The 21416-nt window shown below is 40.6% G+C and overlaps 1 protein-coding gene across 17 annotated transcripts in view; it reads left to right on the forward strand.

Moving 5' to 3' along the window:
* The window catches only part of ptprsa (protein tyrosine phosphatase receptor type Sa), a 233836-nt gene that overhangs the window by 124255 nt on the left and 88165 nt on the right, over positions 1–21416 (forward strand). For 16 of the 17 annotated variants that reach the window (XM_063495076.1, XM_063495075.1, XM_063495079.1 and 13 more), the window contains one exon: positions 13768–13956. In XM_063495076.1, the coding sequence (XP_063351146.1) occupies positions 13768–13956 (189 nt within the window). Of the gene's footprint in view, positions 1–13767; positions 13957–16025; positions 16035–21034; positions 21053–21416 lie in introns of all 17 variants that reach the window. The other variant, XM_063495088.1, reaches the window with a different exon arrangement.

The raw sequence follows: 21416 nt of genomic DNA on the forward strand, positions 1-21416 counted from the left end.
CTTGGTGAGGGACCGCCGTATGAAGCAAACTCTTGAGACTTGACACAAGTTGCAGCTTGCTGTGGGCTTTTTGTCATGTTTTACTTTCTTTCCCTAGATTTTAAGATTTGTCCTTTTTGTGTGTGGGCACGAAGGGGTGGGGGGAAGGCAACGTTGCCACTGGGATACCGTCAGCTCATGCTGCTGTGGGGAGATCATGAGGAGTTATCCTTCTTTGTGTGCTCGTCTTTTTATCTCTCTCTGCAGTCTTTTGCCCTGTGATTACTGCTGCAAATGAAGTCTCCCATGAGGCAACCCAAGTAGCAAAAACTGTGATTGATGAAATTGGGTCTGATATTCAATTTTTTTTTAATGTTAGAAAAAAAAGAAAAATATGTGCCTGTCTTTGAGTTTGAAGTACCCTCAAACAGATGAGAAAAAGGCATAACTGCTGAGCGCTTTTAATAAGTGAGCACCAAAACCTTACCTTAATACACACACACTTGCTGCAACACACAAGAACTGACCTGGACCTTTATATTTGCTGCTTTTTTCACCAGTCGCATTCACAGCCTTATTGTCTTTTCCCACTCTCAAACAGCTGGAGCCAAATACTCCATACTTGTCTGTCTCTGCCATGACTCTTTTTACTGTCTCCCAGACCTTTCCAATCACTTTGCTTTGCCAAGTTGCCTGGTTTCCGTCCAAATTCCAGATTTCATTAATATATATATCGAGAAGACGTTTGGGGGGGGGGGGCATCTTAGATTGTTGACCAAGGAACCCAGCATGCTCATTAGCTAATGACTGGTGACCGATAAGGTATGAGTGATTCGCCATGGCCTCTTAGTACATGCTTACTCCTTCCATAGAAATTAAGAGGTAATGTAGCAACCAGCTGCTTCTAACTGGTTTGCAAAGTTGCGTCCAAACAAACCGCAAGACAGACAAAACCAAAGCATATCAGGACACACATCTCATATGAACTATGACATGGGTTTGTTTTGGAGTCACAAAACCTGGGTGCTTTGTTTCAGTCAAATGTGAGGTCATGTGTGGGTGGGTCATGCAACAGCACAATGATCCCAAGCACACGAGCAAATGTACAACCGAATGGCTGGAAAAACAAAAGACTCGAGGTGTTGTAATAGCTTGGTCAAAGTCCAGAAATGCTGTGATGGCACCTTAAGAGGACTGTGCATATGTAACATCAACGAACTAAAGCAACACTGTTAAGATGAATGGGCCAAAATTCTTCCACATAATGGATTTAGGTCAGCAAAAGTTGCACGCACCATTTCAAGACTAAAAACTCTGCCTGTTCGCCACAAACCTGCACTATGTGGTTCACGTTCAGGGCGCACCCACTATTACCCAAAGAGGAATGGGGCATAGTGAGACTACTGTTTGATTGGGGTGTCTGCAAATTGGCCACTCTCATGCAGGAGCAGGTAATGGCAAATTTTAATGGGATTCGGTGTCCTGATGATTGGTGCACACACAGTCAGTGCACCAATCAAGCGCTGCGATTTCTGGACATCTTGTTATTTGAGAAGGGTAGAGAACTGTGAAATATGTGCTTGGGAGGTGCAGTAATTAGATTTGGTGGGTTGTAGTGGTGCTGGGTGTTTAGCTTTACTGACCACAGAGACGACCAATAGAAAAAGGAACAATCTCAACTTCACCTTTGCTTTCTGTTTACCATAGACACCTTTTTGGCCCTTTCACGTAATTTTTCTAACAATATGCTCTCTGCTTTTTCCTCTCACTCTTCCTCTCACTCTTGTTGTTTTCTTTTGTAACTGAAAAAGAAAATGTGAGAAAGTGCATCCTGTCATAGTGGGCAGCAGCAAATAGAGGGTGTGGATGTCTCATACAGGGGTTGGATCTTGGCTATGATAGCAGAAAAAAAGTAAAGAAAAGAATAAAACAGTGGAAAAGGCTAAAAAAGGAGGAATGAAAGACTGAAGGTTAGGCTGATGTTACATAAGTTTATGGTATGAAATGTGTGACGCAATCTAATTCAGTTTTTTTTTTTTTCAACCAAGGCTGCAACAGAAGGGGAGACGATAAGAGAGAAAACAAAAAAATTCTCCTCCTTGCTTTTCATTTCATCAGTATTCCCTGTACGCACCTAACAAGCGCAAACCCGCATTTAGAGTTGTGAAATATTACCCATAACTTCATTTTTATGTCCCCTCGGGTTTTTGTAACATCCTGAAATGACGTTTACATCTTCTTACTAATATATACAGTTACAGTTGCATACAATTGCGAGAAAAAGTTGGTGTTGTATTGGTTTTAGGAGGATTTCTAAATCGATTATGTATAAAACGGGGTGTGAGCATCATCTAAGTCACAATTACAAACAAACATAATCCGACAAAGCTAGTAATGCACAAATCAGTTGCTTGGCTACTTGTTCCGGCTTGTAGACTTGTCTTGTTGTGAGTAAGGGTCTACAAAGTCTGGTTCCCTCATCATGACAACTTTCACATTCCCTTAGAAGAGACATGAAGGCGATGCATGAAAGTGCAAAAATCTACATAGTGTTTTCTAGAGACTTTGTGTCTTGGTTATTAGTGTACAGTAAGACAAAGTATGTACAAACTGAATTCACAACTGCTCTCCGTCACAGCAGGTAATCCTGCAAACATCCCAAAACTTTTTGATGAACAAGTTTCTAGGGAGGTTTTATCCCAGAATTTTCCACATTGTTGTTTAAATCTCACAGGCCGCTACAGAAAGCATCTAATGAAGGTTGGAGTGTAACTGTTTGTGCGACACTAGCCAGACTGTGTGGCTTCGATGAAGTTAAGAGGTCCCGTGGGTTGACAGACTTTTTCTTTCAACCAGTGTTGTTACAAAGAAGGAAAATGAAGACTGTCTGCGAGTGCAGAACAATGTTTGTGTTTAATGGTTGAATGCTTATTTTAATGTATTTTACAGGAGGATTTCAGGGCATTGGGCACTCTCAATGAAAAATTAATTAAAGCACTGAAACCAGAGTAATTGTGCACAAGAGAAAAGGGAATAGTCTGTTTCCGGAAGTCTCTGCAAGAATGCATGGTACAGATTGGTGCGTGGGACACTGGTGATATGTTTCGGTCTGTTTCTTGTATGCGTGCACAGTATAGAGGGAAACAAAGAAAGGGAACAATTTAGCAGGCAGGCAGTGGCCACCCAGTAATTAGACAGTGAAGAATTTGTTTGTCAGTATCAGTAAAAGATCTGTCTGTTCTTCCTCTTCCTTTCTGCCTGTGTCTAAATTGACCTTTACCCTCTTCTGCTAGTCCCCAACACTTACTGACTAGAATGGTTGCCAAAAAAAGTATTTTGATAACATAAGATGTTTCATACGAGCCACACGTTTGTCTTCAGTTCCTGTGCTGAATGTCAGGTGTGTTTGTTTCTTTGTTATCTTTGCTGCCCTCCTGGTCAGGTCTCTCTCAGTGAGGTTTTTTTACCTGCATAAATAAAGGATATATATGCCTTAGTTGCCTGATTTATTTAACTCATAAAAATGCATTTTGGTATAGTTTCTTTGTTCTTTTTTTTGTTGTTATTCAGCTCTTTTTTAGGAGAAATGGATGTACAGACCTCCTCCTTTCTCTGCTGGTATTCTTGAGCAGAGGGCAGGCTTGGCACAAACAACAAATCAATAGGTGGATGTTGACCACGTGGATGGCCCTCACGCCCCTCTCTTATTGGAGGCTTAAGAAGTTCCGTGTTGTTTCCTCACCAATATCCCCGTTACTGTCCTTCACTGACTCCACCACTTTCTTTCACGTCTTGGAAGATTTGTCTCTACCCAAGTTTCACCGTACTCCCCCTTTCACACTCCACACTGGCATTTCTATGCCTATTATCAGCCTTCTTTGTTAGTCTCTCTCTATTTTTCTCTCTTGTTCCAGAAAAATCCCTCCAGGGGAAAAAAAAAATCACTGACATATGAGTTTATGGACACTGAATCCTTTGATCCCCTGAACCTGTGATCTAGTAATCAGGTGTGATTGGAGAATAAAGAAACAGAACACAAGCTAAGTGGTAGCAAGACAGATAAAGGAGAAAGAAGGAAAGACAAAATAGCTGGTATGATAGAGTGGGATAAGAGGAAAGAGCTCGCCTCTAGTCTGGGGTGGATGGCTCCTGAGCAGTTGCCATCCATTTCACATAATTTCTGTTCAAGTAGAGTGACTGTAGCCACCCAAGACATCTGGGCACAGCCATAATAAAACACTGGGTGATAGAGATGAAGACGGGTAAGCAGACAGGGAGTTAGTGTCTGGCTGATTGGTTTATTACTGGATAGGAATTTCAGATAAATGGATCTCATTTCGCGGCAATGAGTGGGGCAGGAGACTACACTGAAAGATCAGTCTTCTGGGAGGCTTTTACAACTGTAAGCACACGATTGCCCTGGTGATTAAACCTGCAGCCGTTGACTTCTTTCCTCCCATAGGCAATTTCATAATCTGTTTCTTAATAAGACAAAATTGTATTCTAGGCTTTACTAAGCTTATAAGCAGTGAAAAAAGCAAGATTTTATCTCAATAAAGTGAAATACAAAAACGTTCTCTACCGTTTCTTCTTATCTTGCAGCCAGATATCAACCACATACTGAAGCATTGTATAAAAAATGAGTGTACAAGCTCAATCAGGGTCACTACTTCTGGCCAGCTATCACATCACAGCAGAGTTACTGTGGGAACAAAAAAGGCTTGGAGGAGTCCACTTGGGATTTTCACGGTGGACCCCCCAAGTGGACACTTAACCCCAGGTAGTCTCTGGCACTTTTTGGTCCAAAAGCGTCTAATGACCCAAACTCTACTAAGATTCCTCCACAGCTAAACAGGGAATAAGAGGGGAGGACAAGGTCATTCCTGTGGAAACAGAATGAGGAGAGGACTTTTGGAGTGTCCCAGTTCATGCATAAAGAAGAGCAACAGGACATGATCCGAACCACCAGCTTAATCCATATACATCAGCCACCAACCCAGGTGACTGCGGTCGTACAACACAGAGGTCGTGCTGCGGGCCCTGCAGGACTGGCAGAGTTGATAAGACCTGAAGTTTTGCATGCCTCACCAGTGTCGTGCTTAGACTTCCTGTGGCAAAAGTTGGGTGGGAAGCCTCGCAGCGTGGCTATTAGTATATTTACCACGGCAAGAGGATAGGCCTCATCTAAGACTGAGTAAAGCAAAGAGAAGACTTTCATGGTTCAAAATAAGTAATGCATCTTAAGCACTAGAGACATAATAATGCACAATCGTAGCAAATATTTTAACTTGAAAAACCTGGGACTTTATGAAAATTGTTAGAGCATTTCGGTTTGCAATTAAGGGAAAGGTGCACTTATTGGAAAAGTATAGAACAGGAGCACGAAGGAAATGAAAGTCTGTGAAAGAGGCTGTGCAGGACTTAATGATTAAAAAGCTTTTGTTCTGGAAGCAGCCCAGATCCTATTGGATTTAATGGCAACTGTTCATATTTACACAACATTGTGCTCTTTGGCCATTGAAGGTTAACGGCACATCCAACATGTGTCACTTTCACTTCTGCCCTTTAATGGATACACTCACATTTTCTGTCACATCCTTCCACATTTACTTTCATTTAAGCATCACATAACGGTGTAGATGGATTGGTCACCGAGTTGTCACATTTTAAGGCATAGCATATTTGTTTTTCCTCAGTAGCAGGTATATTTTACTCGCCACTCATGCATTCTGCAGAAGGCTGCTTTACAGAGGGAAATGATACTGAATGAAACTGATGCTGAGGTCCTCAGAGCTCTTTCCTGACAGCCAGATTATCTGCATTCTACCCATGACCTCCTGACATTGTCATCTTCTAAGTGACGTATTTACCCAACATTCCAGCTGCTCTCACAGTAAGCGGCACATCCTTTTTTTCACATCCCAAAGTGACATTAAGTGATTACTAAGCACTCATCTTACCGGTCCTCTGCTCATTTCAAACCACTACATGTTCGTAATTGTTGTTCTGCTCACCAAAGGTGTCCCCAAACCAGTGATTTATGACTTGATTGCACTAAGCTAATGGGCCACTAAGACAATAAACCTCACACCCATATCACACCCATACTCATGTGCTGAGTGTTAGGGTTGAGTCATGTATGTTAAAAATTTACCGGCTGGCCATTATGGTTATTATGGTTTGTTGGAAATGGGAAACATGATTCACCATTTCCATGCACCACTTTCAGAAATCATCATCATCATCGTCATCGATTATCAATCATGGAATGATTGAAGTAATTAATTAATCCTGACTTGTGATAAAGAATATAAATTCACCTCTTTGGAAAATCACTGCCGTATGAAGACATGCATCAGTGCCATAACAATTTGTGTAATACACAACTCTCATTCCTAGTTAGCAAACATTTTGAGTTTTACTTTACAAAGTTCAGTTATCAAGGTGACAGCCTACAAAATTTTCAAAATAGAATAAAAGCCAGGCAAAAAAAAAAAAAAAAATTGCCCTAGCCAGTGACTGGCCCATCACCGACAGCCCATGCAGTCATCCAACACTTCTTAGTGTCGGTCTTTGCTTTGAAGTTTTGGTATTTGTTTGGGTTTTATTCATTGCTTTGGCAGGAATGGCGCAACGCTGCAGCTCAGCCCTCTCCATCTGTTGTTGTTTTGGCCCAGAGTTGCTTGGCCAGCTTAAAGAACCTTTGTTTCACATGTCAGGAGCACCATGTCTTGATTCCCCTCACACACACCAGCCCTACTCAGACATTGAACCTACAAATATCTGTCTAAAGGAGCAGCCCTTCCACGTATCCAACCAAATCCACAATGACTAGGTTCACCAATGACAATACATATTTTAAGGCTGCAGAGTAGGTGCTACTGAAGAATGATGGCAAGGTTCTCTGACCTTACAAGGGAAAATGAGCATTCTCAGTCATCACAGACGCTCTTTAAATAGTTTACAAATACTGATTATGACTAAAACATGATTACTAAACTTATCGAGTGTATTATACAGTGTTCCTCAAGTGGTCAGTTAAAAAAACAAACAAAGTGAAAAAAATGAGTTGAGAAAAAAAATCACGTGTAAATAATTTCCTTTAATGTGTGTAACCAGGCATCTTTGCCTGTGTTTCTAACGAATAAAACTATGAGATAGCATCACAACATTCCTTACAACTGAAAACTACTTTTAACAGTTAAACAAGTCTAGTCTGCAATGTGCAAGTCTTACAAAGCAGCACTGCCGACCTGATGTAGTAAACTGACGTCAAGGTTCAGCGTGCCCACTACACCTCCACACACGGTCCTTCCTTCCCATATATGCACACAAACTAAACTAAACCTGACTGGTTGACGTCTCTCTACGGAGAGGCACTTCCTTTAATGGCCCGGGTCCCATCTCCTGTCTCCCCTGGAGTTCGCCTGTCTTACCTAGACTCTTCAGGAGCCTGACAGGACAGAAAGGAGGAGGTGGGGTTGCGGGGGTGGGGGGTGTTTTGGGGGTTGTTTGATAAACTTCCACTTGCTGAGGCAGGTAAACACAATTTTTTTCTTGCCTTTTTTATGGGGTTTTTTTACATTTTCACTCCACCTCTCTGCTATGTAGGAAAGGGATCATTGGAGCGTCTATCACGGTGGTTCAGCACATCACCTGTACAGCATCTTTTTATAGGCTGGACTCTGGTTTCCAGGATTTTAAAATTGCTGGTGGGGAAAAGATGACGAATTAGCTTACATTGTTAAAATAAAAAAAAATCAGCCGACACCCTGCTTAGATGGCATTCTTTATGTCTCTGCAATAATAATAAATGCACATATATATATTTCATCTATGTTAAATTAGTGAAAATGTGTGATATCAGCTTTGATTTAACAAAAAATGTACAAAAGAAAAATTTGGGGTGGGGGTGGGGGGGTGTCTTAATTTTGAACCTCTGCTGAATTCAGTGCAACAATTTAAGCTGAAATCTTTAACTTTAGCACTTATTGTAAGCAGTTGTAAATACAGTAAAAGTATTCTACACTAAAACTGTATTTATCATGAGAGAAACTTGGTTTGGTGTTATTTAAAGACATCAAAAAACAACCCACAATGTTAAATGGACAGCAACGTCTCTACTTTGCCTGTAATGTGCAGGAAATGAGGTCCCAGTGTTAACAGTGTTAAACTGTTTAGCCCGATGGTAGAAATTGTTTCCTTTTCAGTGATACACTTTCCTTTACTTGACTTTGTGAATTTCCTCTCCCTTTCTTATTTTGACTTTTTAATTTGCGAGTCAGCCATAGCTGCTACCTGTGGTAGCTGCTGCATATTGTTCCACTTCTTGTCTTTCTTTGGCAAAAATGATGTCAACCTGGTGTTTAGCTCAGTGGTAATGATAGTTTTATAGTTTAGTCTAGGATGTGTTTGGGAGATGCATGCAAGCCGCCACCAACCTTTGTCCACTTACAATTTAGAAGCAATCGGCACAACTCACACTGCCAATTTAATGGGACACAGAGCCGCTGTAGGATTCAGTGACACTCTGTGACATTCTTAGGTTACAGTATTTCCTCTCTCCATACACAGCACATGTACAAATGAGTCAACAGTTTGCTTTTTAGCAGCGTTATTGAAAACTGTCTAAAACCAATTTGTTCTTTTTAACCCTTTAACTCCTGAAAACCTACGAGGAGTAACTCAAACTCTTTTTTTCAACTGAGTGTTTTCTGTAATATTTTAGGCCTGATTAAAAAGCCTGAGATTGCATCAGAAGTTAGTGAAGGTGGTCTCTGCCTATGCAGCTACCCTTGGAAAAACCTGGAAAGTATTCTAAAGCTCATCAAACCACGTCTTTATTGACATGTACTGAGGTGTCAAAGCTCGTCATTAAGGGTAGATGGGAGGAATATTGTGTTTATGGGGAAAAGAGGGAAAAACTTCCATACACGGATTATGCTCTGGATATTCACGGCCAGAAATTTGACCACACAAACTAACTTTGCAGTGCAGTAAGCAATGCTGTAAACATCTTTCTTATTTCAGTATTTTGCTTTTCTGAATTTTTTCTCGTTCTGCAATCCTTTATCGCCCGTTTCCTTCTCTCATCTCGTCTTTGAGTCCTTGGGCTATATTTTGGGAGATCTGGCTGCAAATGTTGCCCTCTATAGCTCGATGTGCTAGTTGTGGAGAATATCAACAAGACTTCAGACATCTTTCTGGGAACTGAGTGTCTGTAGGAGGAGGGGGTGGGGGGTGTAGAGGTTGAGTGCTGGCTGTATAATAACCATTATTCAGCTGAGATGGCTATCCGGAGAGGGCTATCAGTGCTGGGGCCAGAGACACTGTGATTAGATTTCCCCCGTGTTGCTATTCTTCTTCTGTCCCTTGATCTTTCTGTGCCACTGTTCTCCTTTTGTATATTACTCAAACAGTTCAACAAGAATCTTACTGGTCATAGAACTGATGGCATGTCACAGAGAGATGTATTGAAGAGACGAGAGTCCAGGTTTCTTTCAAAGTTTAATTTGCTTTGGTCAGAAGCTGTGTCTTTGGAAATGTTCTGTTATCAAAATTTACCAACTGTCAATTCCAGATGCCAGAATTCAACAGCTGTTTTTCACATCCTTTACTCTGCATGTTGTTCAAAACCCAATAAACAAATGCTCTGTTGACCAAATGGACTTTACTCCAGTTGTACCGCATCTGTATTTTATAAACACCCTCTCAGCACAGGCCCCTTGTTAATGTGGCTGCAAAGTAGGTGCAGAGCAAATGAAACTGCATTGTTGAGAGTCTGAGCCGCTGGGTCTACCTATTAGTTAAAGATCTAATTTTTCAGACTCCAGTGTGTGGCTTTCAAAGAGTGCGCCAATGTTTTTCCATCCACATCCACTTTCATCCACTTCCGCTGTCTTTATTATCCCGTTTCTTTGCGACTTCTTCGACACACACGTCCCTTTCTCTCCCATTCTCTCGCTCCTCCCTTCCTTTCCTCTCACTCTGCCTTGCTCCCTCTGTGGTATCAATGCACAGGGCTGCTTAAAGCCTGTGTCTCTATGCTGTGGCACTGGGTAATCAGTTAACCTCATTATGCTGCTGATGAAATTAAATCATTGCAGTAAGTGAAAATAATAATATGAGTAATAGGTGCGGGGTATGGTGGAACACCCCATGGCATTTGCTGCAGTCCCAGCCAGTCAAGATTTACCTCTCTCTTTCTCTCTCTTGCTGTAGAGAGCCATCAGTGGAAGATAACCGATGGCTCGGAGAAAAAAAGGGAGCTTTCAAACCACCGAAAGTGACATCAGTTAAAAAGTCATATGTAATGTAATATGTCAGCATCCATATGCATATCAATATGCTGACCACCAGCCAGCTTTGAGCTGCCAGGTGCCTGGTTAAGTGCCTGTTTGGTTTAGGTTTGGTTAAGGTCCTGAAAATTATAAATGTGTATTACACTGCATGGATAACACAGCAGTACTTTGCAGTGCCTACAAAATGGCAGAGTGAGTTCTAAGGTTATACATTACCTTTTCAGCAAGACTGCTCATTTATCAGTCTATTATATGTTCCCTTTGCCCTAAAAATAGTGAAAGCCAAACCAAATGGCCATCAAATCACATTTCTGCGTCTAGTGCAGTTACCTGGTTCGGTATTTATTTATATATTTAATTTAAGAGATGGTTTGGTAGCAGTGAGCAGTCAGTGGAAATGAGATTAGTCGGGGGACTTATGTGAGTCTAAAGGACAGACCTTTTGGAGGGCTGCAGTTAGCATGGTGGAAAGCAGAACACAACAGCAGGCGTGAGTCGGCAGATTAACAGCCGGGCGGTGGCTAAGCTAACCAGAGGCTGATTAAAGGCTTTGCACCTGTCACTTGCATAATGATATTAAGTGGTGAAGCAAAATTAAAGACAATTATGGATAATGATGGCATTCCAAAAAAAAGCAAACCACAGACAGGCTACCTATCCCTGCCCAGCTCATTATGAGAGCCAAGTTGCACAGACCATATACATTGTCCTTTTATAACTATGGATTAAACTAATGAACACAAGCAGCATGAAATGTTTGCACTGCAGTTCTTTCAGGCAAGCATTGTGCTGTCGTAAAGAAGATGCTTTGCAGTTGCGGCGATGGTTAAAGTAGGTCTCCAGGAAATGACTGAGTTAATATAAAGTGTTCTGAAGTTGTGCTTGTGTAGTAAAAGACTGAATTTATATTTGAAAATTCTTGCCAAAATGCAGGGTGTAACAGCAAAGTGTGTCTCGTAGCACTCTGCGAGGCTGTAAGGTGATTGCTGGCCTAACTGACAAAGGTTGCTTTCAGCAAAACAAGAAAAGAAAAAGAAGGAAAAAGAAAACAGCAACATTATTGCTGAATAATGCATGTGTGTTGATTCCATTTGGCTTGAGAAGATCTGTCATTTCAGAAGGCATACGTCATAGAAGAGTAATTGCTGTGCCATTATGGAGGACTGGCCCTTTGGGAATTCTAGGATACTATCATCCCGTGTCATTGGTTTCCTTCTACCCTTCACAGTCAGGCTGGCTAACCCTAAAGTAACACTCCCTCGATGAGTGATCTATTTATTTTTGCATGGCCGCCTTTATCGACAGAGTCTGTAAGCTTCAGGGGAAAAGATGTTATCAGACTCTATTCCAGGGGAAGCGAGCAACCAAAATACAAGCCTTTTTTTTCTCCAGGAAAGGCAGGTCAGAGCAGCTAGAACGATAGCACGATCTCTCAGAGAATCTGCTATCCCTGCTTCTTGTTTACTGCTGTTTTCTGTCCTCCCTCACTCCTCTGTGCACATTCACTCTTGTCTAATAGTGCATGTTTTCAGTTTCATAAATGCTGTCTGTCTAGGTTTCATTCGACACTTTTCACACTGTAAAGACGTAGTTAACGCAATGTGCCGTAAAGATCCGGCAACGTCAAATGCATCAGATGTAACACTCAGAGAGCACGGTAGACCTGCTCTTTACAGATATCCTTGTCCAAGAGGCAGAACAAGCTGGAGAAATGCTAAAGTGCAGCACATTTTATGGTATACATGGATCATTGATGTCACACAGAAGATGCTGCATGTGAGAACATGTTCCTATGTCTTTGCTAAGTTATGTGGCTTGCTTTTTGAGCTCTAGAGATTATATTGGGTGATCATCAATAACTGATGGAGAGACTGTGAAAGCATGAAAGGATGTAAATGCCCGCACTCTTTTAAACCAATCACTGAAATATTTATTTTGCTTGACCGACGTCAGTTTAATGGCTTTGATTTGAGACCCTCTGGTTCTTTTTGTTTTTTCAGATTGTCTGAAGATTCAATATTTCATTTCTAAATGCGAATGCACATAAAACCACTACTCTACTCTCCATATCTCCCTATATAGTGTGTCATATAAATCCATAAAATAAGCGTATGTATTTCGGTTTCTTTTATGTGGCAATTTTACCAATTAAAGCTAAAATAATTCATTATGAAAGCTACATGAATCAATAATATTCATTATCTTGAAATTCCTGCTGCCTTTTGATTTGAAATGCTTAACTGTGATGACTTAAAAATGTGACAGTAGTGGTTGTGAAAATGAAATATGCCTCGGTCCTGTTAAGGTTTTTAAGTGAGTCCCACCATGATATCACATACAAAAGGAAAATAAATAATAGCTTTTTATGACTGTCCTTTAAAGGCAGATAGTCAGAGTCTGTGACTCAAGCTGCTCCCCTAATTTCCCTTGATTTAGTGCTCGCAAAATATCCGTGAGACCACCACAGTGTCTGCAAAGTGAACATGAGGTCATCGGCTTGCCGAATGAAAAGCGAGCTAAGTCAGTCAATCTTCTCCAATTCGGGATGTGGCCTTACTCTTCTGAATCATATTACAGCTTAGGGTACTTCACCCTCAGCTCTCATCAAAAGAGAATTACTCACTACCCTGCTCGAGTCCGGGTAGACGTCAGGGGATTTGACCCATGAGACTAATTGCCCTAAGAGAGCATGGAGCCTGCATCAGAACGACGATGACAATGAAGAACACTAGACTGTCATCTGTTTAAAGTGAAATAATTACTCAATGGTGCGTGATTATTAGCTGTAAGGATACCACAGCGTTAGTGTGTCTGAATAACAGTCACTGATTAGTGTGATGGCACTTAAATTATCGTGATAATAACGGCAAATATGTTCAACTGTAACTGCCGAACTCATGCACATTTAATGCAGATCTGTCAAATCTGATCAGTTACATCTCTCTGCAGACTTTTTTATTCCACAGTGGCCATTTTGACTTGTCACAGTAGGGAAAGCACTGGTGCATTAACGATGGCTGAGGGGAGAGGCTCTACTTTTGCAGATGCTGGTTCGCTGTACTTGCTTGCTGGCACTCTTCGTGGAACTGCGTCAGTATGCTTTTCCTACTGTGACATGTCAAAATGTCAGCCATGAAAAGCGTCTGTTGGTGTCAAGTGTGGGCATTTGGGTTTATAGTGTGGCTCAGATGGAAAAATGTCTAGGATTTTCTGCTTAAATAATATGAAATTGGTCCACAATGGTAATACAAAAAAACTATAGAAAGCCTATAGTAAAAGGAGGACTTGTAACCATGGCAACCTAGTGGGTAGCACATTCAGAGAGTTCTAAAGATAAATATTCTTAAATCTTGTGGCCTTAACCTAGCCAAGCAGTGAGCCAAATCTTTACTTAAACTTGAAATCTAAACATAAAAATGAAGTCTATTAATAAGCGAACGAAATAACCTCAGAGGACTCACTTGCTCTCTCCTGCTCTTTTTTGCAGAGGACCTTCTTCCACCAGGCTTCCCTAACATTGACATGGGGCCTCAGCTCAAAGTAGTGGAGCGCACTCGAACAGCCACCATGCTCTGCGCCGCCAGTGGCAACCCTGACCCGGAAATCACTTGGTATAAAGACTTCCTGCCGATTGACCCCAGTGCAAGTAATGGGCGAATCAAACAGTTACGCTCAGGTAAGGAAAGCTAAAGCATTGTATTGCTGCTCTGGTTCCTTCTTACTAATGTGAGCCCTCGTTTAATTTCCCAGAACATTTTCAACGGCACGTAACATTGATGTTTTTGCTGTTTTGTGTAAGCTAATGTATGTGTAATGCCCAGTATTTCCTTTTCTGAAGTCAATTATTTTCTCAAAATGCCACTGAGAACACATGTTAATTTCTCTAGTTTGGGAATGCTAATTATTTCAACAGCCTTTAATCTGTGACCCGAGAATTCATTCAGCTCTAAATGTATAATCATTACATTGTGCTAAATATTGTGCTAAACAAATGAAAATCACCCAAAAATGTTTTTTAAATGTGTTGGATGTTGGCCTAATAAATGGAGAACAGGCACAAAGTTTTTAAGTAAAGCACAAAAGCTCTTGTACATGTTAATATAACTGTTGGTCATCATCCAGTAGCTGGTGATGGAGATGATGTTTTAGAGTGTAACAATGTAGAATGAGGTCAAAGGATTCACAACAACTGTGTCAGGAGACAATAAGAGCAAGGTCCATGTTCTACACACTCAGTGGTGGATATGTTGTCTTGTTCCCATTGATTAAACCCCACTGAGAGGCCCAGTAAAGCAAAGTCTAATTATATAGCTAATTAAGTGCAGGCCCTCAGGTGGCTCAGGGCAACAAGGGGTAGATATTTTAGGTCGATGATTTGTCACCATTCGAAAAATCCAATGACTTCTGTTTTGTGTTGTTGTTGCGAATGTAAATCTGGGTAGACGACACTAAATAAAGAGTGTGTTGTCATTCACTTCCTGTCCTAGTTGTGGCCCTCGAGAGCTATGCGCACAAAGTAATCAGTTGGTCAACTAGTTATTCATGCTGTACCTTACAGAGCAAGTTCACAGTTCTGTATTTTTTACTGGTTCGTCTTTAAATTATTAGTGTCTTCAATTTTGAAGCAAATTGAATTTTAGAATTTTTAAAATTTCAAATTGAGTCCATGCCTTGTCTTGTAATTTCATTACATTCTTGCAGGGTTTTTTTATTTTTTCTTATTGGTCACTCACTAGAATCCTGTGCAACTGATGACAAGGATATAAATCATGTGAAACATGGGCTATATTTAGTACCAAGTATTGGTACAAGCACTGCCCCTCCTGCCGCATAAAAGCCAAATTTTTATGATGATGTTATCATGAAATTCTTTTTATGACATAAGTATGTAAGTTAAATGTCACAGCATGAGTTGCTAAACTTTATTTTACATTCCAGATATTCAAATTAAGCAGTAACAAATATAAATGTACATTGAAAGGTTTAATTGCACAGTTACGATCACATTTTGAAATATTGATGTTTGTTTCTCACGAGCATCCGGCAAGGGTAGGGTTTTTTTTCTCTCCACCAGTATTTTCTTTAGTCATACTGTATTATATACATGTCGAGGGCCAGCTCCTCTCAAAAAAATTCAATTACCTGGTAACCTTGTTAACATGGCTTTTTGAGTTTTGTGCCTCTCTGGATAATCCACAAAGAAATTCAGCTTGCCGTCTATTGTCTAATCTCTGTACCATCTGTCTTTATTTGTTTCATGATTTTTCAATTGTCTTTGTTTGTCCTGTTTAACTGAAACAGAGCTGTTTACTCGTCTCTGTTTTTCTGAATGTTTTGTCCATATTTGTGTCTGAAACTCAGATGTGCGTCTGTCCACATCGCAGAGTCTTCAACACGTTTTATGTAATTTTGACCTTTTACACAATTAAAAAGCCCCAACGAGAAAAAAAAACAAGCCAATTAAAAAATGGAAAATTGCACTAATTGTGATATTTTACAACTAAAAATAAAATAAAGCGGTATAACTTTTTCATAATAAAAAAGAAATCCTCTAAATGTGTTCATAAATTATAAATAAAATGCACTGCGATTACATCTCACTGTAATAAAAACTGCTAACAATGCTGTGGTGGGACAAAACACCAAACCAAACTTTAGCTCTTGGAAAGTCACATTGAACCTTATCTTAAATAAACTATGTTTTTTTCTTTTCCTATTTACCTGTTCTTTCTTTGCCATTTTCAGAAACCTTTGGTAAGTGTCTTGCAAAGCTCAGCAAACCAGCCCACTGTCCTTGAAGCACATGGCATATTTATACTACTGTCCAGAATGCATGATTTCGCTGCTCCTCCTCCACCCTTTCCCTCCAATTCCACATGTTCCCTATTTTTTCTTTCTGTATAGCCTTCATTTTTCTTTACCCTACTCCTCTTGGTTTCAACTAAATATCCTTTCACCTCAATACTACAACTGGATTTATAGTAGAAAGACACAGAATGTGTTGAGGAAGCATCATGATTCACCTAGCAGCATATTTTCTTAGTTTTAAGCAGCAAGTCTTTTGAGGCAGCGTCATACTTCATGATAAAGGTAACATGCATGGTAGGTCATATAAACTGTCCAATTTGGACCCTGTCCACATTATTTTCATGGGATTCCAAGATTACCTCAGAAGTAACGGTATATGAAGTTACCTTAAAGATTTATCCCATTTACTTCTTTTTCTTCTGCTGGACAGCAAGACAAGAGCCCCTAAGTAAATAACTGGAATCCAACGCAGTCATTTCTTTGCAGTCACCCTGAAGCATTTCTGGGCTTCTTAATGGGATATATAGCAGGCACGTTTCTCCAGCAATGCACATCGCTTACTGATTCATTTAACCTGTTTTACTTGAACCTCTGTGCTTACAATAAAGCATTGCTTCAAAAACATTCCTTGAAGGTGCAGTGAGTACTGTCAGGGGCTTGAATTCTTAAACATCAGTGCAGGACTTCTGGAATGCGTATTCCAACCCTAACTCGTGCTGCGTCAACCCTCTGGTCTTGGCCAAATATTTTGTCAGGAGAGCATTCTTCTTCTCTTGCCAGATTGGCCCTCTGCTTCACTACTTAACAAATGTCTTGCTCAGACTTTATTGCCCAGACTAGAGGAATCAGGGCTCAACTGATAGCCTCCTGACTTACGAAATACTTGCAAAAGATATACCCAGTCACTTCAAGCTGGATGTGTTTTACAGAAATTTCAAACTATACGTGCAAAAAGGAGGGGAGACAAGGAAATTACTTTCCCTTTTTTCAGTACCATAGCTCTTATAAGGTTATGTTAGCTTTGGGGGCTTGCTTTTATTCTATAGCTCTTCTGCTGGAAAGCTCAGCAGTCAGACAGGATTTATGGTGATTTATGGCTTGAGCCCCCTAGGCTGCCATCTTCTCATCCCCTTAGCACTTCTAGTAGCCATCTTTGGTCCCTAATAACTTTTTCTTTTTTGCATTTATAAATGCACTTCAGAAATCCCCAAAACAGAAAAAATGTGACAGGCTCAGCCTCCCCCCCAACTTCTTCTGGTGTGCTGATCACTGTTGACAGTTTCTGGGGCCTCTCTGTTTGCATCAGGCACACTCTCAAGCCTTGGGGGGTAACTCTGGTGGGCCCTCTGCCATAAACGGTGGTTAAAGGGGAAAAGGAAGGGGAGAGAAGCAGGAGAAAGGAGACCATGGAAAGTGAGCCAAAGTCCATCATTTCAAAAACTTTCTCAGCTTCCAGCTTCTGCAAAGAATCTATATTTCCTTCTATTTGGCCTTCATCTTTAAATCATGAAATGTGAATGTTGATTTAAAGTGTTTGCGCTCCCAAAAAAAGGAAAAGATACGGAAAGGCGGAAATAGCATCACCACTTGGATGTATTACTGTTGTTTCCAACATAGCTGATTAGCTGGCAGACTGGTTCCTTATGTTCCAGTCCCTGCTTTGCTGTCAGAAGCGATATTTGCATCAGGGTTTCCAGAGGAGCTCTTCCAGAGGTGTGTAGGGAGCTTGACATTTCTTCTTAACTTCCCATGTCTCCAGACCTCAGGCCCTCCCTAGCCTTGTCAGCCAGAACAGATTAACTGCGGGGCACAATGACAGTAAGAGGATGGGTAAAAGTGTTCTAAAGATTTATGTCCTTTCTATAATAAAGGCTCAAAATCAGGACCGTGACATTAGATGGCAGTTTTAAGCATATATTGAGCTTAGTTAGAGTTGCATGTAACAGGTAAACACTCAAATCCAGTGTCATCAAAGCTGCTGTGAAGAGAGTGGCTCGAACCTCTGCAGGGGTCGTAACAACAGCTAGGTTTTCCCTCCGGCCTGCTGTGACACCACCAGGATCCGAGGCTAGTGTCTGTGGTGACGAGAAGGTCAGCCAGACGCCCTCTTAAGGGTGGCCAGACTCTGACACTCTGCCAATCACGCAACCCTATTTGCCCCACACACAGATGTGTAACATCTCTGGCCAGAGGCAATCTGGCCATCTGGTTACAGACTTTAATAATTTTTTTAAAAAAATATTCAGAGGATTGTTTAACGAAACAGCTGGGGTGTTCTGTGGAAAAAAATAATGCCACATTTGATAATATGAGGAAGACAGCGGCATGTTGAGATATATTTAGGTCATTGTCACCCTAATCTGATCAATCCCTGGCTGACCAAAGCTTAGATGGGAAGCTTATGGCCATTAGGTTGCATGCCCGTAATACAGGTGGATTTGCCGTTGTAATTGAATATTGGCTGGCCTTGTGGACCCAGCCTGCCTGGCCTTCCTCAACAAAGTGTTAGATTTTCATTCTCATGCCTTTTATATTCACAAATTAGAAATTGCAAACCACTACAAACCAAAGAATCACATTTGTTTTCTCTCTGTGTGTATTTGTTTCTCCTTTATCCACCATCCTCCTCATTAAACTTATTGTTTTCATCTCCTTCTCAGTTTTTTGTCACACTGGCTTTCATAAGATCCTCCCCTTTTTAAACCTGCTTTATTAACCTTGACCTTACTCTAACCTTAACCTAACTTTGACCTTAACCTCTAACCTTCAACTAGTAACCTCTTAACTCCCGACTAAAATCCATCTGAGCTAAAGCAAGACAAACCAGCTTCCTGCAGCCTCTAATCAAACTCTAACTTTATAACAACGTAACCTTCCCAGCCCCATTGTCCTTTGTCTTGTGATCACCTATATTTATATGGTCTCCAGAGTTATTGCAGAAATGAATAAATTGTCACTTTGATTTTGCCTGGTTTTTCAATGACTCTAAGTGATCACCGTGGCACAGTAACACTGTTTGTGGCTACAAAACGTTGAGTCTTTACAGACTAGGCAAATCTAGAACGTAAGAGATACCCTGATTTTCCACTTTAACCACAATGTGAATAAATGTAGCAATAAATTAAACTCCAGTACAGTAAATGTCAACAAATGCTTATGTTAAAAACATAAATGTAAACTTTTTGATGTAGAAATATATAACACAGTCCAATAGAGCAAAAAGGAGCATTGTAAACCAGGCAGAACTTCAAACTCAGTGACTGAATCCTAATTGCTGGTATCACAAAAGATGGCTCTGTACACAAAAATGTAATAATCTGACCGGAAGGTGCTGAACATTTTCACAACTGAGCCTCTCACACCCCTCGTTGCACTGTAAAAAGTATGGAAAATGCAGGGCTGAGATTATATTTTTTTTAAAAATCCAACAGATTTATAAAACTATGTGTGCATTTCAAAATCAACAGAAACAGAAATACACCTATGCAGTTTCACTGTCAGCTTAATAAAGCTATAAATATGCCTGATTCTGTTTTATATGCCTTAGTCATTGTGCAGCCCCACAACCATCACTTTGCAATCAAGCTTCTTCCACTACTCATTAGACCTGTCAGTGACAGTGGTGGGAAAAACAAGGTGTAGTTAAACAGACCGTCATGATGTCAACATATAACAGTCCAAAAGCAGAACAAGTGTCCGTAACACTGCCGAGGAAAAATGTCACACTCGGGAAAATATCATCAAAACTTACTTAAACAGATCCTCTGTATTTTCTCTGGGCAGTATGCATGACTGCATGCCTATACATGGGCCAAACCTCTAATGTTAGGCTCAGTGGATAGTGAGAACCCTTGATCCTTAGCCCTGTGGGTGCAGGCAGTCTATGCCAAGTAGAAATAACCAAGGGCACATTGTTGCCATGAGTCATCCGTTGATTTTAAAAATGCAGACTAAGAGAGAAGCAATACTGCGGATACACACACACACAAAAGCAAACAAACTCTAAAACTGGGTAAAAGAGAGAAAATTAATAGAGGAGCCGCTCAAGCAAGAAAACAAAAAGGAATTATGAAAAACAGTCAAGAGTGGAAGGACAGTTTAATTTGAATTTGAAGGGGTTTAAGTTAAGCCGGCTCCCCTTCGCACGCCCAAAGCTGTGCCTGTAAGGAAAGCATTTTACAATGCAACATTTCAAACTACACTTAAAAAGCCCACCGGCCAGTGACTGGATAAGCTCAATATTTTATTGTCCCTAATGGGACATTTGGCTTGCAGTCAGCCACGTAACACAATACAGCCTCACAATAAACAAAGATAGAGAAACATACAACTCACAGTGAAATGAAACAATTGGAAAAAGCAGGGAGATTGAATGACTGGGGATATGGGATGAAACTTGAGGTAAAGAGCCTATCTGTCACAGTTAAACAGGTTTATGACTTGTAGGATAAATAAGAACTTCAGCCTGTGTGATTTAACTTGCGGTTGCCTGAAGGCACAACCTGAAATTCTTGCTCAGTGGAGATTCTTCCTCGGCTTTTAACATGTTAAGGTTCAACGCTAATGTGGATGCCCAGTACTGAATAGTTGCAGTTTTTACGGACACCTTGTTCAAGTTCAGCTGGCTGGAAAAACGCCGCAGGAGCATAACTTGTCAACCTAAGAAACCAAACCTCTCGTGCTTGCCTCATCACCCTAAGTTACAGCCACGACCGAAGGCCAAAAAGACAGCAGTAGGTCAGCGCGATAAAACTCCCCATTGTTTTGTGATACCGGCAGTTAGATTGTTTTCTTTTTCTTTTAGCCCCCTTATATGTACAAGATTACCCAATGGTTTAATCGCCAAGTTTGAGTGACCCGTCTAACCCAAACACCTCCTCTAACTATTACTAATATTAACCTTGAACTTCACTGATGTTGTGTCTTCATTTTTGTGTCTCCTCCAGTGGGTACCCCGATTCGAGGTAAGATGCTTAACCATCACGATAAAAACTGGAGAAAAATAAAAGACTTTAACTGACACATAATCGAATATAACCACTTCTAATTCCGCCAAAGTGAATAAATATGGGAAATAATCAGGGCTTTCCTGGTTTTAAAAAAATTACAACCTTTTTCTCTTCCCGCTTTCATTAAGATCCCATTTGTGTTCGTGTTCTGTGTCACATTCGTCATGTATGTTTGATACTCCCATGTTTAATGTCAACACTGATGTACTATTCTTCCACCTGTGTGTGTGTCAGTGTGTTCTGTGTTTGTATCCTCCTGTTATTATTAAAAATCAGGAAACTTTAGATTAAAAGAGCAAACAGATGAATGGTGAGGCCT

The sequence above is a fragment of the Pelmatolapia mariae genome, linkage group LG15 (genome assembly GCF_036321145.2).
Source record: "Pelmatolapia mariae isolate MD_Pm_ZW linkage group LG15, Pm_UMD_F_2, whole genome shotgun sequence".
Lineage (NCBI taxonomy): Eukaryota > Metazoa > Chordata > Actinopteri > Cichliformes > Cichlidae > Pelmatolapia > Pelmatolapia mariae.